We start from the raw sequence: 17,906 nt of genomic DNA, 5'->3' as shown, positions 1-17,906 counted from the left end.
CCACAGTCACATGCAGCCCTGTCCCTCAGTCACCTTCTGCCACAGGATATGCACACTCCTCAAAATACTCTGTACTGCTATCAATATATTTTGATGATGCGATTGGCTGTTCAATGCACACTCACTTCCAACATTTGGGATCACAGGGACATGCAGGATACTAACCACCCACTGATTGGCTGTATAAGGAAATCATACAAAGTATAACAATGAGAGGTGGCACAGGATGCCCATTTTATTGACAGTAATACAAAATCAGAGCAGCCTGTATTGTTCTCTATCCACAACATATGGATGTTTGTAAAACTGCATAGAGCTACTCGGTGCATAGAGGACGTTGCCGCAGTTTAAAACAGCATCAAACGGCAGAAACGCTCGTGCTACACATTTCATACCTGAAGCAGAGCCTCAGATTTACTTTCATTAACAATCGTAAAATATTAAAGAGCATGTAAAGCCACTATTAGGCTTCAATGTGTAATTACAGTCTCCTAGGTAACAAAAGCTTTGTACATACAGCGGATTGGTGGATTGATACATCGGTTTAGGGCTAGCGATGTCACTGCATGCATAACCAACATGTTACATTTAGCATTTGAGATTTTGCCCCATATCAGCTGCCTTTTAATATCATGGTTTAAAGAGCATTTGCTTTTTGAGATGGGAAATGAGAAATACTCCTAAACACTCTACCATTAAACGCAGCTGCAACAAAAAATGATAGGTGTAAAAGTTGGGATGTAACAGTTCTGAGCTGCTGTGGCCCAAAAAAAAAAAAAAAAAAACATTCTTAGGCATAAAGTAAAATAATCATTTACCCCAAAAAAACTTTGATTTAAATTGAGAATTTATTGACCAATATATTTCTAAAAAGAAAAAAAAAGAAAAAAAGTTTAACCGACACCCGTTTCTGAAATGGTGGAAAAAGGACCATTTTGATCTCCTTCTGCTTTGATTTCACTACCAAAGAAACTCAGGAGTAAAATAAAAAAAATAATAGGTCATTTAAAAGCAGCAACCGCCACATAGCAAGTATCTTTTTACTTAGCTATACCTTACAGGTTATCTTTTTTTCAAAATCTCTCTGGAAGGAAGGCAATATGGCTGCCAGACACACCCACACACACAAACACACAGCAGGGTTCGAGGGGATCTCCCAGTGCACAGTGAGGTCAGGGGGCATTCTAAAGCCTCCATCACGTGACTGTAGTTGCCATGGTCATCACATAAATCATTAATAGCAGTTTGAAGAAACAAACCAAGAAAAAAATGGCAATTACAGTACCAAGGTTACAAAAACACACATCTCATTATCATGGGATTGCCGCTTTAAGAATAAAATGTTCCTAACAAAAAAACAAAGCAAAAAAAACATTACACTACAAACCCATCCAATGAGATCAAAGCCATCAACACAAGGGATTTACGTGTGTGCGCCCTTCCCCCCATTCACCATATGCAGACACTCAAATGTTAATTATTTTGTCCTGGCCACCAGGAGAATTGTTCACTAGTTTGGTTTTAGTCCCCCAACAGCTGGAACCAACTAACAGGTAATATTAGAGCCATGGTTGACAGCACTTGTCCAGTCCTGCAGATCCATGCAAACATGGGCTCCATCACCGTTTGAAGAATCCAGTGCTGTATGGGGTAATCTTTGTGAGTCTGTGGGCTCATGTAAACCAATCAGGTTTTGCCTTTATAATGATTGCTGCTTTAAAAATACGGGAAGGCTCGCAGGAGTTCCTGCAGCGTGCAACATATTACATAAGCCCATGCATCTGCAGGACAGACATTCTGCTTTGAATTGACATCAGTGACCCACACCTCTCATAGTGGACCCATCACTTATATTCAGTTGAATCAGTCTTTTTTTGGTGGGAGGCTAAATCAATATCTAGAGGATCACCTCGTACCTCATGCCTCCATGTTACTAGAACCTAACTTTCAGGCTCCGTTCTAACTAGTACTAGCCTGGGCCACAAAATGGCTGCATCCAGTGATATAGGTGACGAGTCCACCTAAATAGCCCCAATACACGAAACTTTGCTACATTGTGTTTTGTAGTTACTATGAGCAGGTCCCCTTAGGATTTAGGCTAAAAAGGGAGATATGGTAATCTATGAAAATGGATTACTGTCTGTTTACTAGGACGTTATTAAGACAAACAGCTGAAAAGATAAAAGTTCTTGTGAAGACATTAAAGGGTATATGAAATATTGCCGTTTTTTGGACTGGGGACAGCCATCTTGTTTCTCCGTAATGTCTTTGGAAGCCAGCTCTTACCCTCAATGATATATAGGATAAAGTCCTAGAGCCTCCATGGAAGATGCCATACATAAAACAGCAAAACGTGACACGTCCAGCTCTGGTTTCCCCCTCTTGTCTCGAAGAGTGGGTCCTTCCCCGTTTCCAAGACTGGGCGGTATGGATGATGTTGACGGAGAGTGTTATTACCGACCTGGGAGACACAGTCTAAGTATTTTCTCCTACAGGTCTCTGAGTACATGTTGGGAGGTGAGGGAGTGAGCGTGAATGGGCCTTGGCCTCAAGCCGATGTCTGTCACAGTGAAGGATGGCTGGGGCGCTCTGGCTGCGAAGAGGGCGCTCCCCTTGTTTTCTTTCTCTGCAAGGATGAGGGACAAGTTTCTCTTTCTGTACTACAGACAGAGGCTGAGATGGAGAGGCCTGATTGTCCTGCACCAAGAAAATGATGCCGCAGCTGCTCGCGTTTGGCACAAGCATGTCCTGGTCGAGCGCCCTGTTGAGTTGACGCAGATCCACTTGGCTGAGGGTAGAGTTGTAGATGGGTGCGGTGTGCATCAAAGTCAAGTTCATGGCTGGCCAGTCTGCCAAAACCGGAATCCCTTTGTTGCAGCAGATGCACTCAGTTTGTAGATGGACCACCGCAGGACCTTCTGATGGTTCACTCGCCGACTGGCTGCCCGGCAAAGGAGCCTTCTTCAACTGGTAGCTGTCCCGTTCTGCAGAGCCGGCATCAGAATGCTAGAGAGTGAAAAGAAGAATTGATTATTTCTTTAGATAATTATGCAAAAACAATAAAAACCTGTGCTTTAGATACATCTATGTCCTTGTGGATGTGTTGCGCACACAATCAATTCACTATATTTATTTTCCACCAAAATGTCCAGGAATAAATTCGGTCCGGTTTTGGCCAAGCAATAATTAAGCTCGAACAGGGGTCCTTACCTTGGCCATTTTATACTGAGGTTCCTCCATATCATCATCGGAGGAGGAAGGAGAGGATGAGGAGCTGGTGACACTGGGGAACCAGATCTTTAACATCATTTCCACTTGCAACAAAGTGCCCAGATACCGTTCACTGAAAATAAAATACATTCATATAAATGGGTGTATGACAGACGTAGCTGGTATGGAGTATGCAGAAGGAATGAGCTGTAGATAGCAGGTATGTAAGAGGAATTGGTTTCAATAAAGGTAGGGCTGAGGTGATAGAGGGTAGATGTGTCATATGAAGTAGGTAGGATATATAGGTGGGTCATATGGTGTAGGTAGGATATATAGACTGAGCAAAACTGGTAGAGGTTTAGACGCAAATGTATCAAGCAATAAACAGAGTAGAGAAGTGGACCTGTGCAGAAGTTGCCATAGCAACCAATTAGCTCCTACCTATTATTTCATAGAATGTAATTAATAAATGCTACCTCAAAGCTAATTGGTTGCTATGGGTAACTTCTACACTGGTTCACTTCTCCAATCTTTTCACTCCCTTGTCCATCCCGCCATTGGTGTGTTATATGGAGTAGGATGAATATAGACAGTGTTGAGGTGTGGGGGGGTGTGTATGTAATGTAGAGTAGGCAGTGGAGAGGTGGTAACGGTTGGTTAAACAATGGATTATAGACAATGCAGAGGTAGAGGATGGTGCACATGTAATGAATAGAGTGCAGGTTTCCGAGGGTGGTGCACATGTAATGGAAAGAGTGCAGGTTTCCGAGGGTGGTGCACATGTAATGGAAAGAGTGCAGGTTTCCGAGGGTGGTGCACATGTAATGGAAAGAGTGCAGGTGCAGTGGAAATATATAACAGCGATCATTTTGGAAACACTCACCCCATCTCTGGCTTCTGTAGTACCCCAACAATCCTCTGTATCCGATCCATGGCTACACTCTGCTGGAAACTGCTTAATCCTGCAAGAACAGCATAAAATGGGAGATTCCAGTAAGGTGATGTGCTCAGCATTATATCCTTATATCAGCAAGGAGACTAAACCTCACATCTTACAGACCTTACAGCCGCTGGGGCAGGGAGCAAACGTTTCATCAAAGAGGTGATGGAACCCCATGCAGTGCGGCTGCGTGACATTGCCCCCCTCTGCTTAGTCTCATTTTACAGAAGATTTTACGCTCAAATGTATTTGTCGACGGAGTTCACCAAGATGACAAGTTATAGTCATCTACCCTGCTCCATACAAAAGCTACGACAGTCCGGTGCCAAGCACCTATCTCCTGCTACTGTCCGTCAGGCAACGATGTTGGCAATTTCTCTGATGAGCTCCACATGTGAGAAGTGGAAAAGGTGTCAACGATATCACTGGTTTAAGGCGGCAGACATTAGCGCAGTGCTTGGTAATCGGAGCTATCAGGGGGACCCACACTATCATGTCACCAGACAGCTTGGTATTAGATCTTATCTTAGTGAGCGCCTGTTTCCTTTCAAAGGTTGTGAGATCTACAAAACTAAATCAGCTCCAAAAAATAATCCATCTACTATAAAACAGTCATTAAATACAGACACAATTAGAAAAGTGTTTGCAATCACTTCATGCACTTTAAAGCAGGGCTGAATATGTTCCAGGAACCAGAAATCTGTGACAGCAACCTGGGAAGTAACTGAGGTTTTATACGTGTACAGAATGTATTGACTGTCAACTGTAATTACAATGCACACTGAATACAATTCGAGTGGTGAACAGTGGGACAGCGATTAGCATGCTAGCCGGGGTGTATAATATGCTAATTAGAAAGATGAGTGCTTTAATCTCCAAGCACATTCATATCCACCCCAGGCAATTTATTATTATTTTTTTATTATTCTGTTTACAGTCATTTGGACTCAAGGCTCTTTCAGCTTTCACCCCATGCGTTTGCCGGCTCTGTGAAAAACATTGTGCTCTCAGTGGGGCCCTGGCACCAGCAATGCACCAGTGCGCCAGCAATGTGTGGAAATGGTGTCATTATGGGCTATTCTGAAATTCAGTTCTCTGCGGGATCAGCATGCCGTATAAATGTGACCTGGATCCAAGACCCATCGCAAAGAAGTAACGCACTATTTTATTTGTTTGCCGTAAAAATGGGTCAAAGTCTCGAACCTGACATGCGGACCCCTGAGTCTTATCAGTTATTAGAGCCGCTACATGTTCCCGTAAAGTGGAGAATGTTCGCAAAACGAACCAACCCCTCATGATTAATTTAAGACCTTAAGTGAGGCAAACCCAGCTGGATTTTTATTTCTTTAAGCCAATTTTTGTTTCCACTGCAGGAGAATCTGACAACCAGCAAAACTGGATGAAAATTGTTTATACGGGACCGCCAAGGGGTTATGCCCCTGAAATATGTTTGGTGGCCATTTAGATGTAAAAAAAAGCATTTGCCGTTATTTGTAGTTTGCAAATTAAAATGAGCGAAAAGTACCCGCCAGCAAAACGATTTAGTGCTTTAGTTAAGTGTCAGTTTCGCAAAGTGAATAAATCTGCTGTTACGCTACACAATACTCAGTGGAGTTTTGATTTTAAGTGTGGTTCCGCCAGGCTTTTCAGTTCCCAGCATTTTATTTGTGTCCTTGCTACGTATAGAGCGCTGACTCATGAATTTGTAACTCTAAACAATCCCTGCAGCAGCTCTGCGATCAATGGCTTCAGTACGACGTGTGTGCGAGGCTCTTTTGGATTAATCCCGGCACAGCGGGGTGCCTCGCAGAACGAGAGGAAGGCTCGCAGCGGTGGCATGCAAACCAGTGACATATCGCACTAGCTGACATTGAGGCACAAGACTGGATCTTGCAGTATTGTGTGGTTCACACTAGTGAGCAGGGAAAAGGTGCGATCACCTATAGCAATGTAATCTTGCATAGATGGAATTTGATGGTGGATAGTCTACTCAGCTGTACACAGATTTTCTACCCCCCAAAAAAAGTGTAATGGAGCAATACCTCCCAGTATGGACAATTTCATTTAAAAGGTGCAGTGACATCATATATCTGTCTCTGTGCAGAGAATGTATGCCAACCCTCCCAAACACTCCTGATTCATTGATTTAAAAGGGGTGTGGCTTGTGATACAATGGGCAGAGTTTCACTTACTAGCCATCGTACTGCAATCATGATGATGGTCAAGACCATTGCGACCATCAGGCTTGCAAACGAGACCCTTGTGGTAGGGACTCGTCCATCGCAAGCCCCAGAGAGCTTTCGGCTTCTCATGGGAACGCCTCCGTTTGGGCAGCCACCCCCCAACATCGACAGCTCGCCCCCTTTGGTGCGAGACCCGGAGCGACGGATTGCCCGTCGCTAGCCGGGTCTCGCGCATGCGCACGACGGAGCCGGCTCCGTCAAACGCATGCGCTGTGGGCAACCATCGACCCGGTTGCGAGCGCTCAGCGCTTGCGCCCGGGTCTGAATCAGGCCCTGTGTGCTTCCACGCCCATCCACAATAGACAGCCAGCAATCGAACTCCCGGTATTCGATGGAAAAAGTACTTCAATTAAATCGGAAACATTGACAGTTGCTAACCATCGGCTTCTGATGTCCATCCCTACTATTCTGTCCTAATCTCACATGTCTAAATGCTGGGAGGGATGCATATACACACTTAGGGGTATATTTACTAAAGTGAGAGTTTATAGAAGTGGAGATGTTGCCCATAGCAACCAATCGGATTCTACTTAACATTTATCTAGCACCTTCTAGAAGATAATAGCTAGAATCTGGTTGCTATGGGCAACATCTCCACTTCTAAAAACTCACTTTAGCAAATGTACCCCTTAGATGAATTGATTTCCTGGTATTCAATGAATAAAACAAGATTCCCTGGCTCATTCTTATTGCAGATTAAATAGTAATAATCACCTCGGTCGTATCTGCCCCGTTTCAGCCCGTTCAGTAGTTCGGTCAGCGGCTTTATGAATCCCTGTAGTTCACGACACTGTAAGAAGAAACCAAATTTTAGAGCGTCTACTAAGTGCTAATTATATACCCATTAACATTGATTGATATGGCACCAGCCTAAGCAGAAGTTCTGCATAGGGCTATGAAGGAGGTTCACAAATTCAGAGCACAAACCTGTTCTATTAATTAAGAGTCATTTTAAAAATGTAAAAGAGACTTAAGTGTGAAAATATAATCACGAAACAAAACAAATTAAAATAAATGCAATTTTTTATTTTATTTATTTCTTTAGCGCTGTCGAAACTAATAATCTCTCCCCCCCCCCCCCAAGAGAGGTTACTTGTCACCTGCTCGGGAGTTTACATTTAAAAAGTGAATGTATTAATAAAATGACCTTTAAAAAAAAAAACAACACAGTTGGCAGCTCGTTGTTGCTGTATCATCTGAAAGACCTGTGGCTTAGATGGGATACGTCAGGGGATCACTACATGGGCACTGACACGTTGCGGCTATAGCAGCCTGGTGGATTATTATAATACCGGGAGGATAGAACACAATCCAGCTGCAAAAGCCTGATGGGCACATCCAGAGCTGTCATTTATTAACAGCAAGCCCGTCCCTCACCTGGCTCTACACTGGCATTCGATGATTTATTACAAAATAAGTCAGGGGGGTGGAAAATGCCTTTTTCCCACCATAGTAAGAAGACAATATGCAATAAAGAAATAAAAAAAAGGAACTGTACAATCTGGGGACCGGCCCTCCTTAACTCGCCAGAAAACATTCTGACCTGTGGTAGTAGCGTATGAAGTTCCTTTGCATTTATAGATCTTTAAAATGAAACAGAAAAAGGTTCACTGCGCACTGAAACTAAAAAGTCACCGACTTGCATCAATACTTGGACTGCACTTTGCATTCATTTCAGCATTCATATGCTGCGGTTATGTTTATACGCTGACAGAAAGTGATGAAACCTAACTATACATCCAATACACAGAAGTACCTCTCCATGACAATGCAAACACCCGCAGTGTAAAGACTGATAGCAACCAAACAGTACAGCAATAGCAATCAGATGCAATGGGTACAACACAACATGTGTCTGCAAATAAGACACCAAGGGGGTAAATTTACTAAAGTGCCGGCTTTTAGAAGTGGAGATGTTGCCCATAGCAACCAGATTCTAGCTGTTACTAGAATCTGATTGGTTGCTATGGGCAACAACTCCACTTCCAAAAACCTGCACTTTCGTAAATATGCCTGTAAATCCCCGACGTACCTTTTGAGCAAATATTCGGTCTCCTTCAGATACTGGAAGGCTCTGTTCTTCGCTCTCTCCCCACCAACTTGAAGACAACTCAGCCTCTTGTGTCCGCTGCCTTTTAAGTCCTTGTGGGGATTCCAGCTTAGCGTCCCCCTGGCCTACAAAGTGCTTGAGTGGCTTGTCTTGTTTTCTGCTACTAAGCTCAGACCCACCACTTGTGAGGTTGTTCTGGTTAGGGCATGTGGACCTTCCCTCCACCTCTTGGAGGTACCTGCAATACTGTCCTGGACGTTGGTGCCAAAAGGTTCTCCTGGCCTGGTACTCATTCTCTAAGCGTATTAAGACGGGGTGATCTGCGCTGCTCAGCCGGGAATTTGGGATCATGCTCACATTCTCAAAGTCCTCCTCCACTTTGCTGGCGGCTTCGTCCAAACCATCGGAGAAGACTACATCGAAATCTATGTAGCTCTGGTCCTCCCGGTCGGTAGCGGCGGCGCTACTGGCTGAATAAAGGGAATCGTAAGAGGACAAAAAGTCGGACGACTCTGTATCTTCCATGAGTGAATCAACAACCTATGGTGAAGAAAAAACAAACAAAAAATTCTCAGTTCAGCACATTAATAAATGCAACATGATTATTATGGCAATAGCGCCAAGTGCTGACATGTGTCTTCTGTAAGGAATTATATAAACGCATACATATACCCCATCAAATGCACTTTTTTTTTTATGTCAGTCAGGAGCCAATTAACCTACCAGTATATTTTTGGATTGTGGGAGGAAACCCATGCAAACACGGGGAGAACATACAAACTCCACAAAGTTAGGGCAGTGGTGGGAAATGAAACCTCAGTGCTGCAAGGAAGTAATGCTAACCATTACACCATCCGTGCTGCCCGTACCCATCACCGTTTCACCATTGCATAACAGTACAAGTGAAACATCCACTTTAAAAAGCCATCATCATGGTATAGTGGGAAAATGCAACACAATTTTAAAAATAAATACTATCTAATAATTCATATGATTCTCTAGAAGCAGAAAGCCTAAACAAATAAATAAAAAAAAATACCCCAAATATTATGGAGGATATGTACTAAGCCTTGGAGAGAGATGAAGTACCAACCAACCAGCTCCTAACTGTCACTTTACAGGCTGTATTTAAAAAATTACAGGAGCGGTTTGGTTGGTACTTTCGCTCTCTCCCAAGGCTTAGTACATCTACCCCTAATTTTACCCAAGTTTGAGGCCAAGTCATCAATAAATGCACATCTTCGGTGGCTCCTTAAAAAGGACCTTTTGCTCTTGCATTTAACAAATAGGCTCCTGAGCTTTATTTTGTCCACTCCCCCAATTAAAGTTATTTCTAACCTATCTACCGGTGAGCTGAAAATTTCAGCCAAGTAATCGAGTTTAAACATATTGTAGCCCAAACTCTCAACATCCCCCCTCCCTCCCACATTCACTACAAAGAACCTGATCAAGCAGTCACCCCAAGTTTCCTACTTTGATGAACAATGCTACTGCACCCCCCTCCCATGACAGCACAACGTAGGGTCCCAAGCCACTTCCTGAGGATACTATCCCTAGCAGTGCTGTCCACAGTCTGGTTTACCAGAATACAACTCCCAATGTAGCCTTCTCACAAGAATACAGCTATTAATGCAGCCTTCTCGTGGAAACAGCGCTTTGTATTCACACAGGGCTGGCGTCAGCCACTGGAGAATAAGACACTTGTTAGCCCCCGCAGGGATAAGCTGTTGGTAAGTAAAAGACATTGACCTTGGCAGTCCTGCTGGGGGGGGGGGGGGGGGGGTGGGATATGTTCCTTCATTCCTACTGTCTGAACATTACAGAAGAAGATGAATCTCTGCAAGAACACAGGAGCTGACAATCTAACATGGTCTCCAACCCAAAATCGATTCACAGACGCCGCTCAGGAGTTTAGCCGAATCTCTATATTTCAATCACCCTACCTGGTGAATTCAAGCTGGATTACACACTTGTGAAGCAGTGAGCTTTCCACGGTGTACGAACATGTGTCACCCCATGAGTTATGCCTCAATCCGGTACACCGACATCTGATACATCATTCAAGGGCAGCTCGGCAATATCCCGCCAGTGAACACGTATTAGACTTATATAACCGAGCAATCACAAACATATCAGCATTATGTAACCCAGCAATCGTAATACTAGAGTGGAAAAAGAGAGGGATCCTTGTTAGTAAGAGACACAGGGATGCAGCAGGGGGACGGCACCACAAGGGGGTGTGTTACAAGTTGGCATCCTTCCCTGATTAGGCGGGCACCAAGCACAGGGCCAGCTGACCAGGTTTTACGACCAGCCTGGCTGGCACAGACATGTGCGTGCGGAGTTTTTGTATACAATATGTGGCATATTCAGTTTTTTTCTCCTCCTATCAGGTGACAATTTTCCTTCCCTGTCCTAGATTTCCCGAGCTGGGGATTTGAAAGCCATTAACGCAAGAATAAAATGAGGCTGAGGCCAGGTGTGTTCCCCTTCCATATCTATCTACACACATACCATAGCATTCAAAGCTAGTTCAGTATATAACATAGTTCACTTGTTACGTACGCTCCCAAACTTGTTCGCCCAATCACCTTGTGGCTGCAATACTGTGATTGCACCACAGATGTGTAGGAACATTTATTCATCATTAACTATATGTCAATATTGGGGTAAATCTCTCCATCCCCGAGGCTCTCTTAGGACATGTGTGCTCGCCCGATGATGTAATGTGGATTGTCCTCTACAAGATGCAGATGATAACCACCCACATGTAATCTATAGGTGGGGCTCTGTCATTTAGAAACAAAATCCATCAAACCCATTCTCTCAGGCTTTTACACACAAGACGTACATTCTTTTCATTCAATGCGATGCTGCATCAAAACTTGGAGAGCGCTAAAGTACCAACCAATCAGCTGCTAACTGTCTTTTTACAGACTGTAAAAATGACAGCAGATTGGTTGGCGCTTTTTTTTTTCCCCCTCTCCCAAGGCTTGATACATCTCCCACAATATTGCGAATAAATCTCACAGGCTGATGGCCCGACTATATTGAACACACATTTTCACTGTATAAGTGAAGGTGCTGCCCCTAGACATAAGCCTGGGTACAGAGATATGGCCATGTGAGTACTGTGTCTGGGACAGTGGTATCAACTTAGTACATTCCCTCCACTGCGTTTACATGTCTATTTTGCACAGGTGGAGCAGCGTTTACAGCAGCATAATAAGCACCGTCCGCTGCTTTGTTACAATAGGGCCTGATCCACCTATAGCTAATGCTCTCGTGTGGTATCCTGTAGTGCTATATAAAACACCAGGAGAAATAGGACACTTCCTGACCACAATGTTACATGATAACAATGCTTGCATTCCACAGTACATTGCTCTCACGCTTAGGATTTCCTCTATACTCAGGGCCACAATACCACAAAACAGGCAAACGCAATGCTGATCGCAAAGGAATCACGGCTAAAAATGCCCAACACGTATAAAGACCCCCCCACCCACACACAATGGCACCGTAAATTTGTCACACATCGGATCGAACATTGGACAACCACCATTTTTTTTCCTTCTATTTGTCACAAATGTTACGAAGTTGTTGTAAAGGTCATTAGCACTAACTGCAAGCCCCGCCCTATTCTCTTCTAAGCCCCACCCCCTTCAAACCATCTTTCAGCATTTTAAGTGTTGGCGCTTTAGCGGGTGCTATTATTGCAGATAGTTATTTTGCAAAATAGTGATACAAAGGCTCCTAATGGTCTGCTTATTCCAAAAGTGTCAGGCCTGCTCCTTATATCCTCAACAGGCTTCAGTTTTTATAATATAACCTCGTAATTAAACATAACAAAATGTCTTTACATTGTGAAATAACCACCCTACCTACTCACGCTGAAACAACCTCGCTGCCCAATACTCCTAACCAAATACTTATGTTGTACACCACCATTAAAATAAAGGATTAGAGAACCACTGTGGATTTGTCCAGCAGTACCACAATAGCAAAATATAGTAAATAAATATATATATATATATATATATATATATATATATATACACACACACACACACACACACACATACATACACACACTGCAGAGGAAGCAGCAGCACATGCATTTCATAGCAGAATGTGATGTGGGAGAGGCCGTGGTAGAATATATAATAGGGGTAATTGCGTGGACCCGTATTACAGAGAGTATACTCGCCTCTGCTTGCCCTGTCTGGATCCCTGATTGCCTGTTTCCAGTCTGTCTGGTAAAGTCTCTCCTGTCTCTACTGTGGGTGGTGTCCCAGGCTGTGTCTAATGGGGAAGTCTCCTCCCTGTCACTGGCAGTATGAGAACCTGCGCTCGCTCTCGCTCTCCCAATGCAGGAACACAAAAAGTAGTGTGTGTAACGCAATATGTCTAATTAGGTGTCTCCCTCCTGTAACTATAGCCAAGGGAATATGAAACGTCTTTATTCACGTATTAAAGGCTGGACGTGCCCAGGGTGTCTCTACTCAGCTGTCAGTGAGTGTCTCTGGAAGTGACTACCTCAGCAGCAGTGGGGGGGGGTAAGGTCTAAGAATCTTGTATCTCTGGGTAACAGGGGATGTCTCACTAGTAGTGAAAGTATCAGATGTGTAAGCAGCAGTGGGTGCCAGTAGCAGTCTCTGGGTGTCTCTGAAGCAGAGTGTCTCTGGATATTGGGGGATATACCAGGGTATCTGGGGATGTCTCAACAACAGCGGCCATCTCTCGATATCTGTGTAGGCCTAAGCAGTGGGGGCTGTCTCCGGGGGTCTCCACAGTAGTGTGTGTTTCTCTGGATATTGGTGGTCGTACCCTCAGAGTGTCTGTGGATGTCACACATGTAGTAGGTGTCTCAGCAGTGCTGGCAGTAACAGTGTGTCTTGGGATATTGGTGGCTACACCCTCAGAGTTTCTGGGAATGTCTCTCCTGAGGTGGGTGTCTCAGCAGCAGTGCTGACTTCTCTGGGGAGCAGAGTGTGTGTGACTGGATGGTGGTGGAGAGTGTGTGTGACTGGATGGTGGTGGAAGTACCCCATGAGTGTCTAGGAATGTCTGTGGTGGGGGTCTCGGCAGCAGTCCTGTCTCCCTCCCTCTGGGGGGGGGGGGGGTCTAGGCAGCAGTCCTGTCTCCCTCCCTCTGGGGGGGGGGGGGGGGGTCTAGGCAGCAGTCCTGCCAGACTCCCTCTGAAGGGGGGGCTGGTCTCAGCAGCAGTCCTGTCTTCTCAGCAGCAGTCCTGTCTTCTCAGCAGCAGTCCTGTCGGACTCCCTCTGAGGGGGGGGGGGTCTCAGCAGCAGTCCTGTCGGACTCCCTCTGCAGGGGGGGGGGTCTCAGCAGCAGTCCTGTCGGACTCCCTCTGCGGGGGGGGGGGGTGTCTCAACAGCAGTCCTGTCTGTCTCCCTCTGAAGGGGGGGGGGGGGGCTGGTCTCAGCAGCAGTCCTGTCTTCTCAGCAGTAATCCTGTCTGACTCCCTCTGAGGGGGGGGGGGGGTCTCAGCAGCAGTCCTGTCGGACTCCCTCTGAGGGGGGGGGGGTCTCAGCAGCAGTCCTGTCGGACTCCCTCTGAGGGGGGGGGGGTCTCAGCAGCAGTCCTGTCGGACTCCCTCTGAGGGGGGGGGGGTCTCAGCAGCAGTCCTGTCGGACTCCCTCTGAGAGGGGGGGGGGGTCTCAGCAGCAGTCCTGTCGGACTCCCTCTGAGAGGGGGGGGGTCTCAGCAGCAGTCCTGTCGGACTCCCTCTGAGAGGGGGGGGGGTCTCAGCAGCAGTCCTGTCGGACTCCCTCTGAGGGGGGGGGGGTCTCAGCAGCAGTCCTGTCGGACTCCCTCTGAGGGGGGGGGGGTCTCAGCAGCAGTCCTGTCGGACTCCCTCTGAGGGGGGGGGGGGTCTCAGCAGCAGTCCTGTCGGACTCCCTCTGAGGGGGGGGGGGGGTCTCAGCAGCAGTCCTGTCGGACTCCCTCTGAGGGGGGGGGGGTCTCAGCAGCAGTCCTGTCGGACTCCCTCCGAGGGGGGGGGGGGGTCTCAGCAGCAGTCCTGTCGGACTCCCCCTGAGGGGGGGGGGGGTCTCAGCAGCAGTCCTGTCGGACTCCCCCTGAGGGGGGGGGGGGGTCTCAGCAGCAGTCCTGTCTGTCTCCCTCTGAAGGGGTCGGGGCCTGGTCTCAGCAGCAGTCCTGTCTTCTCGGCAGTAGTCCTGTCGGACTCCCTCTGAGGGGGGGGGGGTCTTAGCAGCAGTCCTGTCGGACTCCCTCTGAGGGGGGGGGGTCTTAGCAGCAGTCCTGTCGGACTCCCTCTGAGGGGGGGGGTCTCAGCAGCAGTCCTGTCGGACCCTCTGAGGGGGGGTCTCAGCAGCAGTCCTGTCGGACCCTCTGAGGGGGGGGGTCTCAGCAGCAGTCCTGTCGGACTCCCTCTGAGGGGAGGGGGGGTCTCAGCAGCAGTCCTGTCGGACTCCCTCTGAAGGGGGGGGGCCTGGTCTCAGCAGCAGTCCTGTCTTCTCAGCAGTAGTCCTGTCGGACTCCCTCTGAGGGGGGGGTTTCAGCAGCAGTCCTGTCGGACTCCCTCTGAGGGGGGGGGGGGTCTCAGCAGCAGTCCTGTCGGACTCCCTCTGAGGGGGGGGGGTTTCAGCAGCAGTCCTGTCGGACTCCCTCTGAGGGGGGGGGGGTCTCAGCAGCAGTCCTGTCTGCCTGTCTCTGAGGGGGGGGGGGGTCTCAGCAGCAGCCCTGTCTGTCTGTCTCTGAGGGGGGGGGGGGGTCTCAGCAGCAGTCCTGTCTGTCTGGGGGGGTCTCACCAGTACTTGCTGTCTCTGGGGGTCTCGTCAGTGCTGGCTGTCTGTGGAGGTCTCAGCATCAGAGTGTGTGGCTGGATAGTAGTGATACCCTATGAGTGCCTGGGGATAGCTCACCTGCGGTGGGGGGTCTCAGAAGTAGTGGCTGGATCTGGGTGTCTCCTGATACCGGTAGCAGTGTGTGTATGGAGGTCTCGGCGGCAGCAGCAGTAAGGGAATGTCTCTCTCTCTCTGGGTGCCTCTGTCTCCGGATGGCAGCAGCAGCAGCGGACGGATGATAGCGCTCAGTCCCCCCCACCTCTGTGTGTGATGCTGAGAGAACACTTACACGCAGACACGTGAAGGCCAGCACGTGCCTCCCCCTGTGCACCCGTGTGTGCCTCCCCATTGGCCAACCCAGCCCTCCCTCCGCGGCCGCAGCACGCAGATCGCCGCCCGCCGATTAGCCAACGGAGCAGAGGGGCAGGTAAAAGGGGCGTCGGAGGCGCCGGATTGGCCGAGGCCGGGCGCACCTGACCCCGCCCCTACATGTGGACATGCACAGCAGCAACGCCGCAGCCTGGCTGCAATGTGAGGGCTCAAGAAGGGGCGGGGCCACGCGGGCGAATGGAAGGAGAGCTGGTGCGCCATTGGCGGGACAGCGCTCAGTGGGCGGGGTTGCGAGGATGAGAAAAAACGTGCCTGGGGCGGGGCTGAGTCGCCTCAGTCACTCAGAGACCTTGTCGTGATCATGTTAATGGTCCCGGCCGGGGAGATAGTGATACATTATACATACATTATACATACATACATACATAATAATGGTGGGTGGGGAGGAAATGGCGGGAACAGGGATGTGTGTAGGCCAGGGGGTATTACAGTATTGCTTTTATCAGGGACACACGAATTCAACAAGTTCCGTGTCTGGCTGACTTCAAGGCTGCATCTCACCATATTTTTTTATCAGCCACAGAACCTGTGCAATTCATACGTGACCCTGAGTAAAGAGATAATCTCTGGCCCAGGAATGGGTATGCATGGCCGGCGGTCGGAAGACCGACAGCGGCATCCCGATCTGCAAATTCCCGACAGGCTGGTAAGTATACTCCCCGTTCCCCCTAACCCGCACCCAGTGGTGAGTAACCCTAACCTCCCCCTCGGTGGTGCCTAATATCCCCCCAGGGTGCCAAACCCTAGCCCCCCCTTCCCACACCCTAAACCTAACCCTCCCCGGGGAATGGGTATGATATACCGCCGGCCGATATCCGTCAGAGGCAGCCCGACAGGAGCAGAGTGCGACGCAGCGGAAGCCCGACAGCGCTGGAAATCCCGATGGTGTATAGGTAAGTATCCACTAAAAATAAGTAAGCATGAAGCTAGGACCAACAAGCGCTCGCAAACAATCAACTAAATGACACTGTATACAGTAAAAATGTGCACGTTGCGGTTCCCCACATCAATCAATGTAAACCATTAGTGTAATGGAAAGGATGTATAAACGAGAATCAATGATCATATAAAAACATGAATGGTATTTTAATGAGTTACAGACATCCACTATCCACTAACCTAACCCTCCTTAGGGGTGCCTAACCCTAATTTCCTCCCCAAGTGCCTAACCCTAATCCCCCCTCTAAGTGCCTAACCACCCACTTTCCCGCCACCTATACCTAAGTCCCCCGGGGGGTGCCTAACCCTAAGTGCCCCCCAGGGGTGCCTAACCCTCCCTCCCCCTAGCCTAACCCTCCCGGGGGGGTGCCTAACCCTAAGTCCCCCCCGGGAGCCCTAAACCTAACCCTCCCCCCCCCCCGCGGCTGTCCTCTCGCGGCTCCCGGCATCACTACGATCGTGATGCCGCGCACCGGTGTCGGGAAAATGCTGGCGTCTACATCTATATAGGCAGTCGGCTTCCCGATTGCTTCTCCTCCCCCGTGGTGCATAACCCCCCCTCGCCATAGCCTAACCCACTCCGGGAGGTCCCTAATCCTAACCCCCCCTATCCGTGGGCTAACGCTATGCCTGAGCCGCATACTTACAATATCGTAATCGTACCGTCGCTTCCCTAAGGAGTGCAGTGCCTACACTGAACGATTGATCATTCAGTGTAGGCACATCAATCATCCCCGAACATGGCCAATCTGTAGTTATTGGCAGATTAGCCTGCATGTTTGGTCGTTGATTGAGGTCGGAAACGGCCAGTGGGAGTGCACATCGCTGGTCGTTTCCGACATTTGGTTGCATGATTTGTGCCCGATTACTGAGTGATTGCACGATTCCGATGTAATCGTGAAATCGTACAGTGTAAGCGGCTAGTCAGGGCCGGCTCTAGGGTTGTTCGACCAGTGCGGTCGCACAGGGGCGGCACCCGTAGAGGGGCGGCACCCCTCCCCAGCATCCCGATTTCAGCGGGACAGTACCGTCCTGCTGTTCTACCCGCGGGCCGAAGTGGCCCGCGGGTGGTCAAATCAGTAGGTTGGGTACCACCGCAGCTGTGTCGGAGCCCCGGAGTGTGAATGGATGCCGCACGCATACGCGCGGCAACCATTTACTGACGGGAGAGGGCTGGGGGAAGCCCAGCCAGTGACGGAGTGATGGGCTTTACACCCAGCCTGATGTTATTTGGAGGCGTGCCATGCGGGCACGCCTCCAAATAATGTCACATGGGGGGGCGTGGTCTATGGTAATCAGGTCAC

General features: G+C 48.3%; 1 protein-coding gene across 4 annotated transcripts; it reads right to left on the bottom strand.

Annotated features, from left to right (window-relative positions):
• Positions 1-204: 204 nt before the first annotated feature.
• Positions 205-15,622, bottom strand: CIART (circadian associated repressor of transcription). Of its 4 annotated transcripts, none has more exons than XM_088449681.1 (6): positions 15,563-15,622; positions 8,426-8,983; positions 7,108-7,183; positions 4,094-4,172; positions 3,211-3,343; positions 205-3,006 (listed from the first exon to the last, which is right to left on the bottom strand). In XM_088449681.1, exons 1-6 carry the CDS (start codon positions 15,620-15,622, stop codon positions 2,476-2,478), a joined length of 1,437 nt encoding a protein of 478 aa, XP_088305807.1. In that variant the 3' UTR covers positions 205-2,475. The 4 variants fall into 4 exon arrangements, with proteins under 4 accessions (XP_088305807.1, XP_088305804.1, XP_088305806.1 ...); XM_088449678.1 differs by lacking the exon at positions 15,563-15,622 and adding an exon at positions 15,352-15,438; XM_088449680.1 differs by lacking the exon at positions 15,563-15,622 and adding an exon at positions 15,238-15,278.
• Between the last annotated feature and the right edge of the window lie 2,284 nt (positions 15,623-17,906).

This window comes from Taudactylus pleione, unplaced genomic scaffold, assembly GCF_031769625.1.
Source record: "Taudactylus pleione unplaced genomic scaffold, aTauple2 ptg000490l, whole genome shotgun sequence".
NCBI classification, from domain to species: Eukaryota; Metazoa; Chordata; class Amphibia; order Anura; family Myobatrachidae; genus Taudactylus; species Taudactylus pleione.
This window is presented reverse-complemented; position numbering and strand designations above follow the sequence as displayed.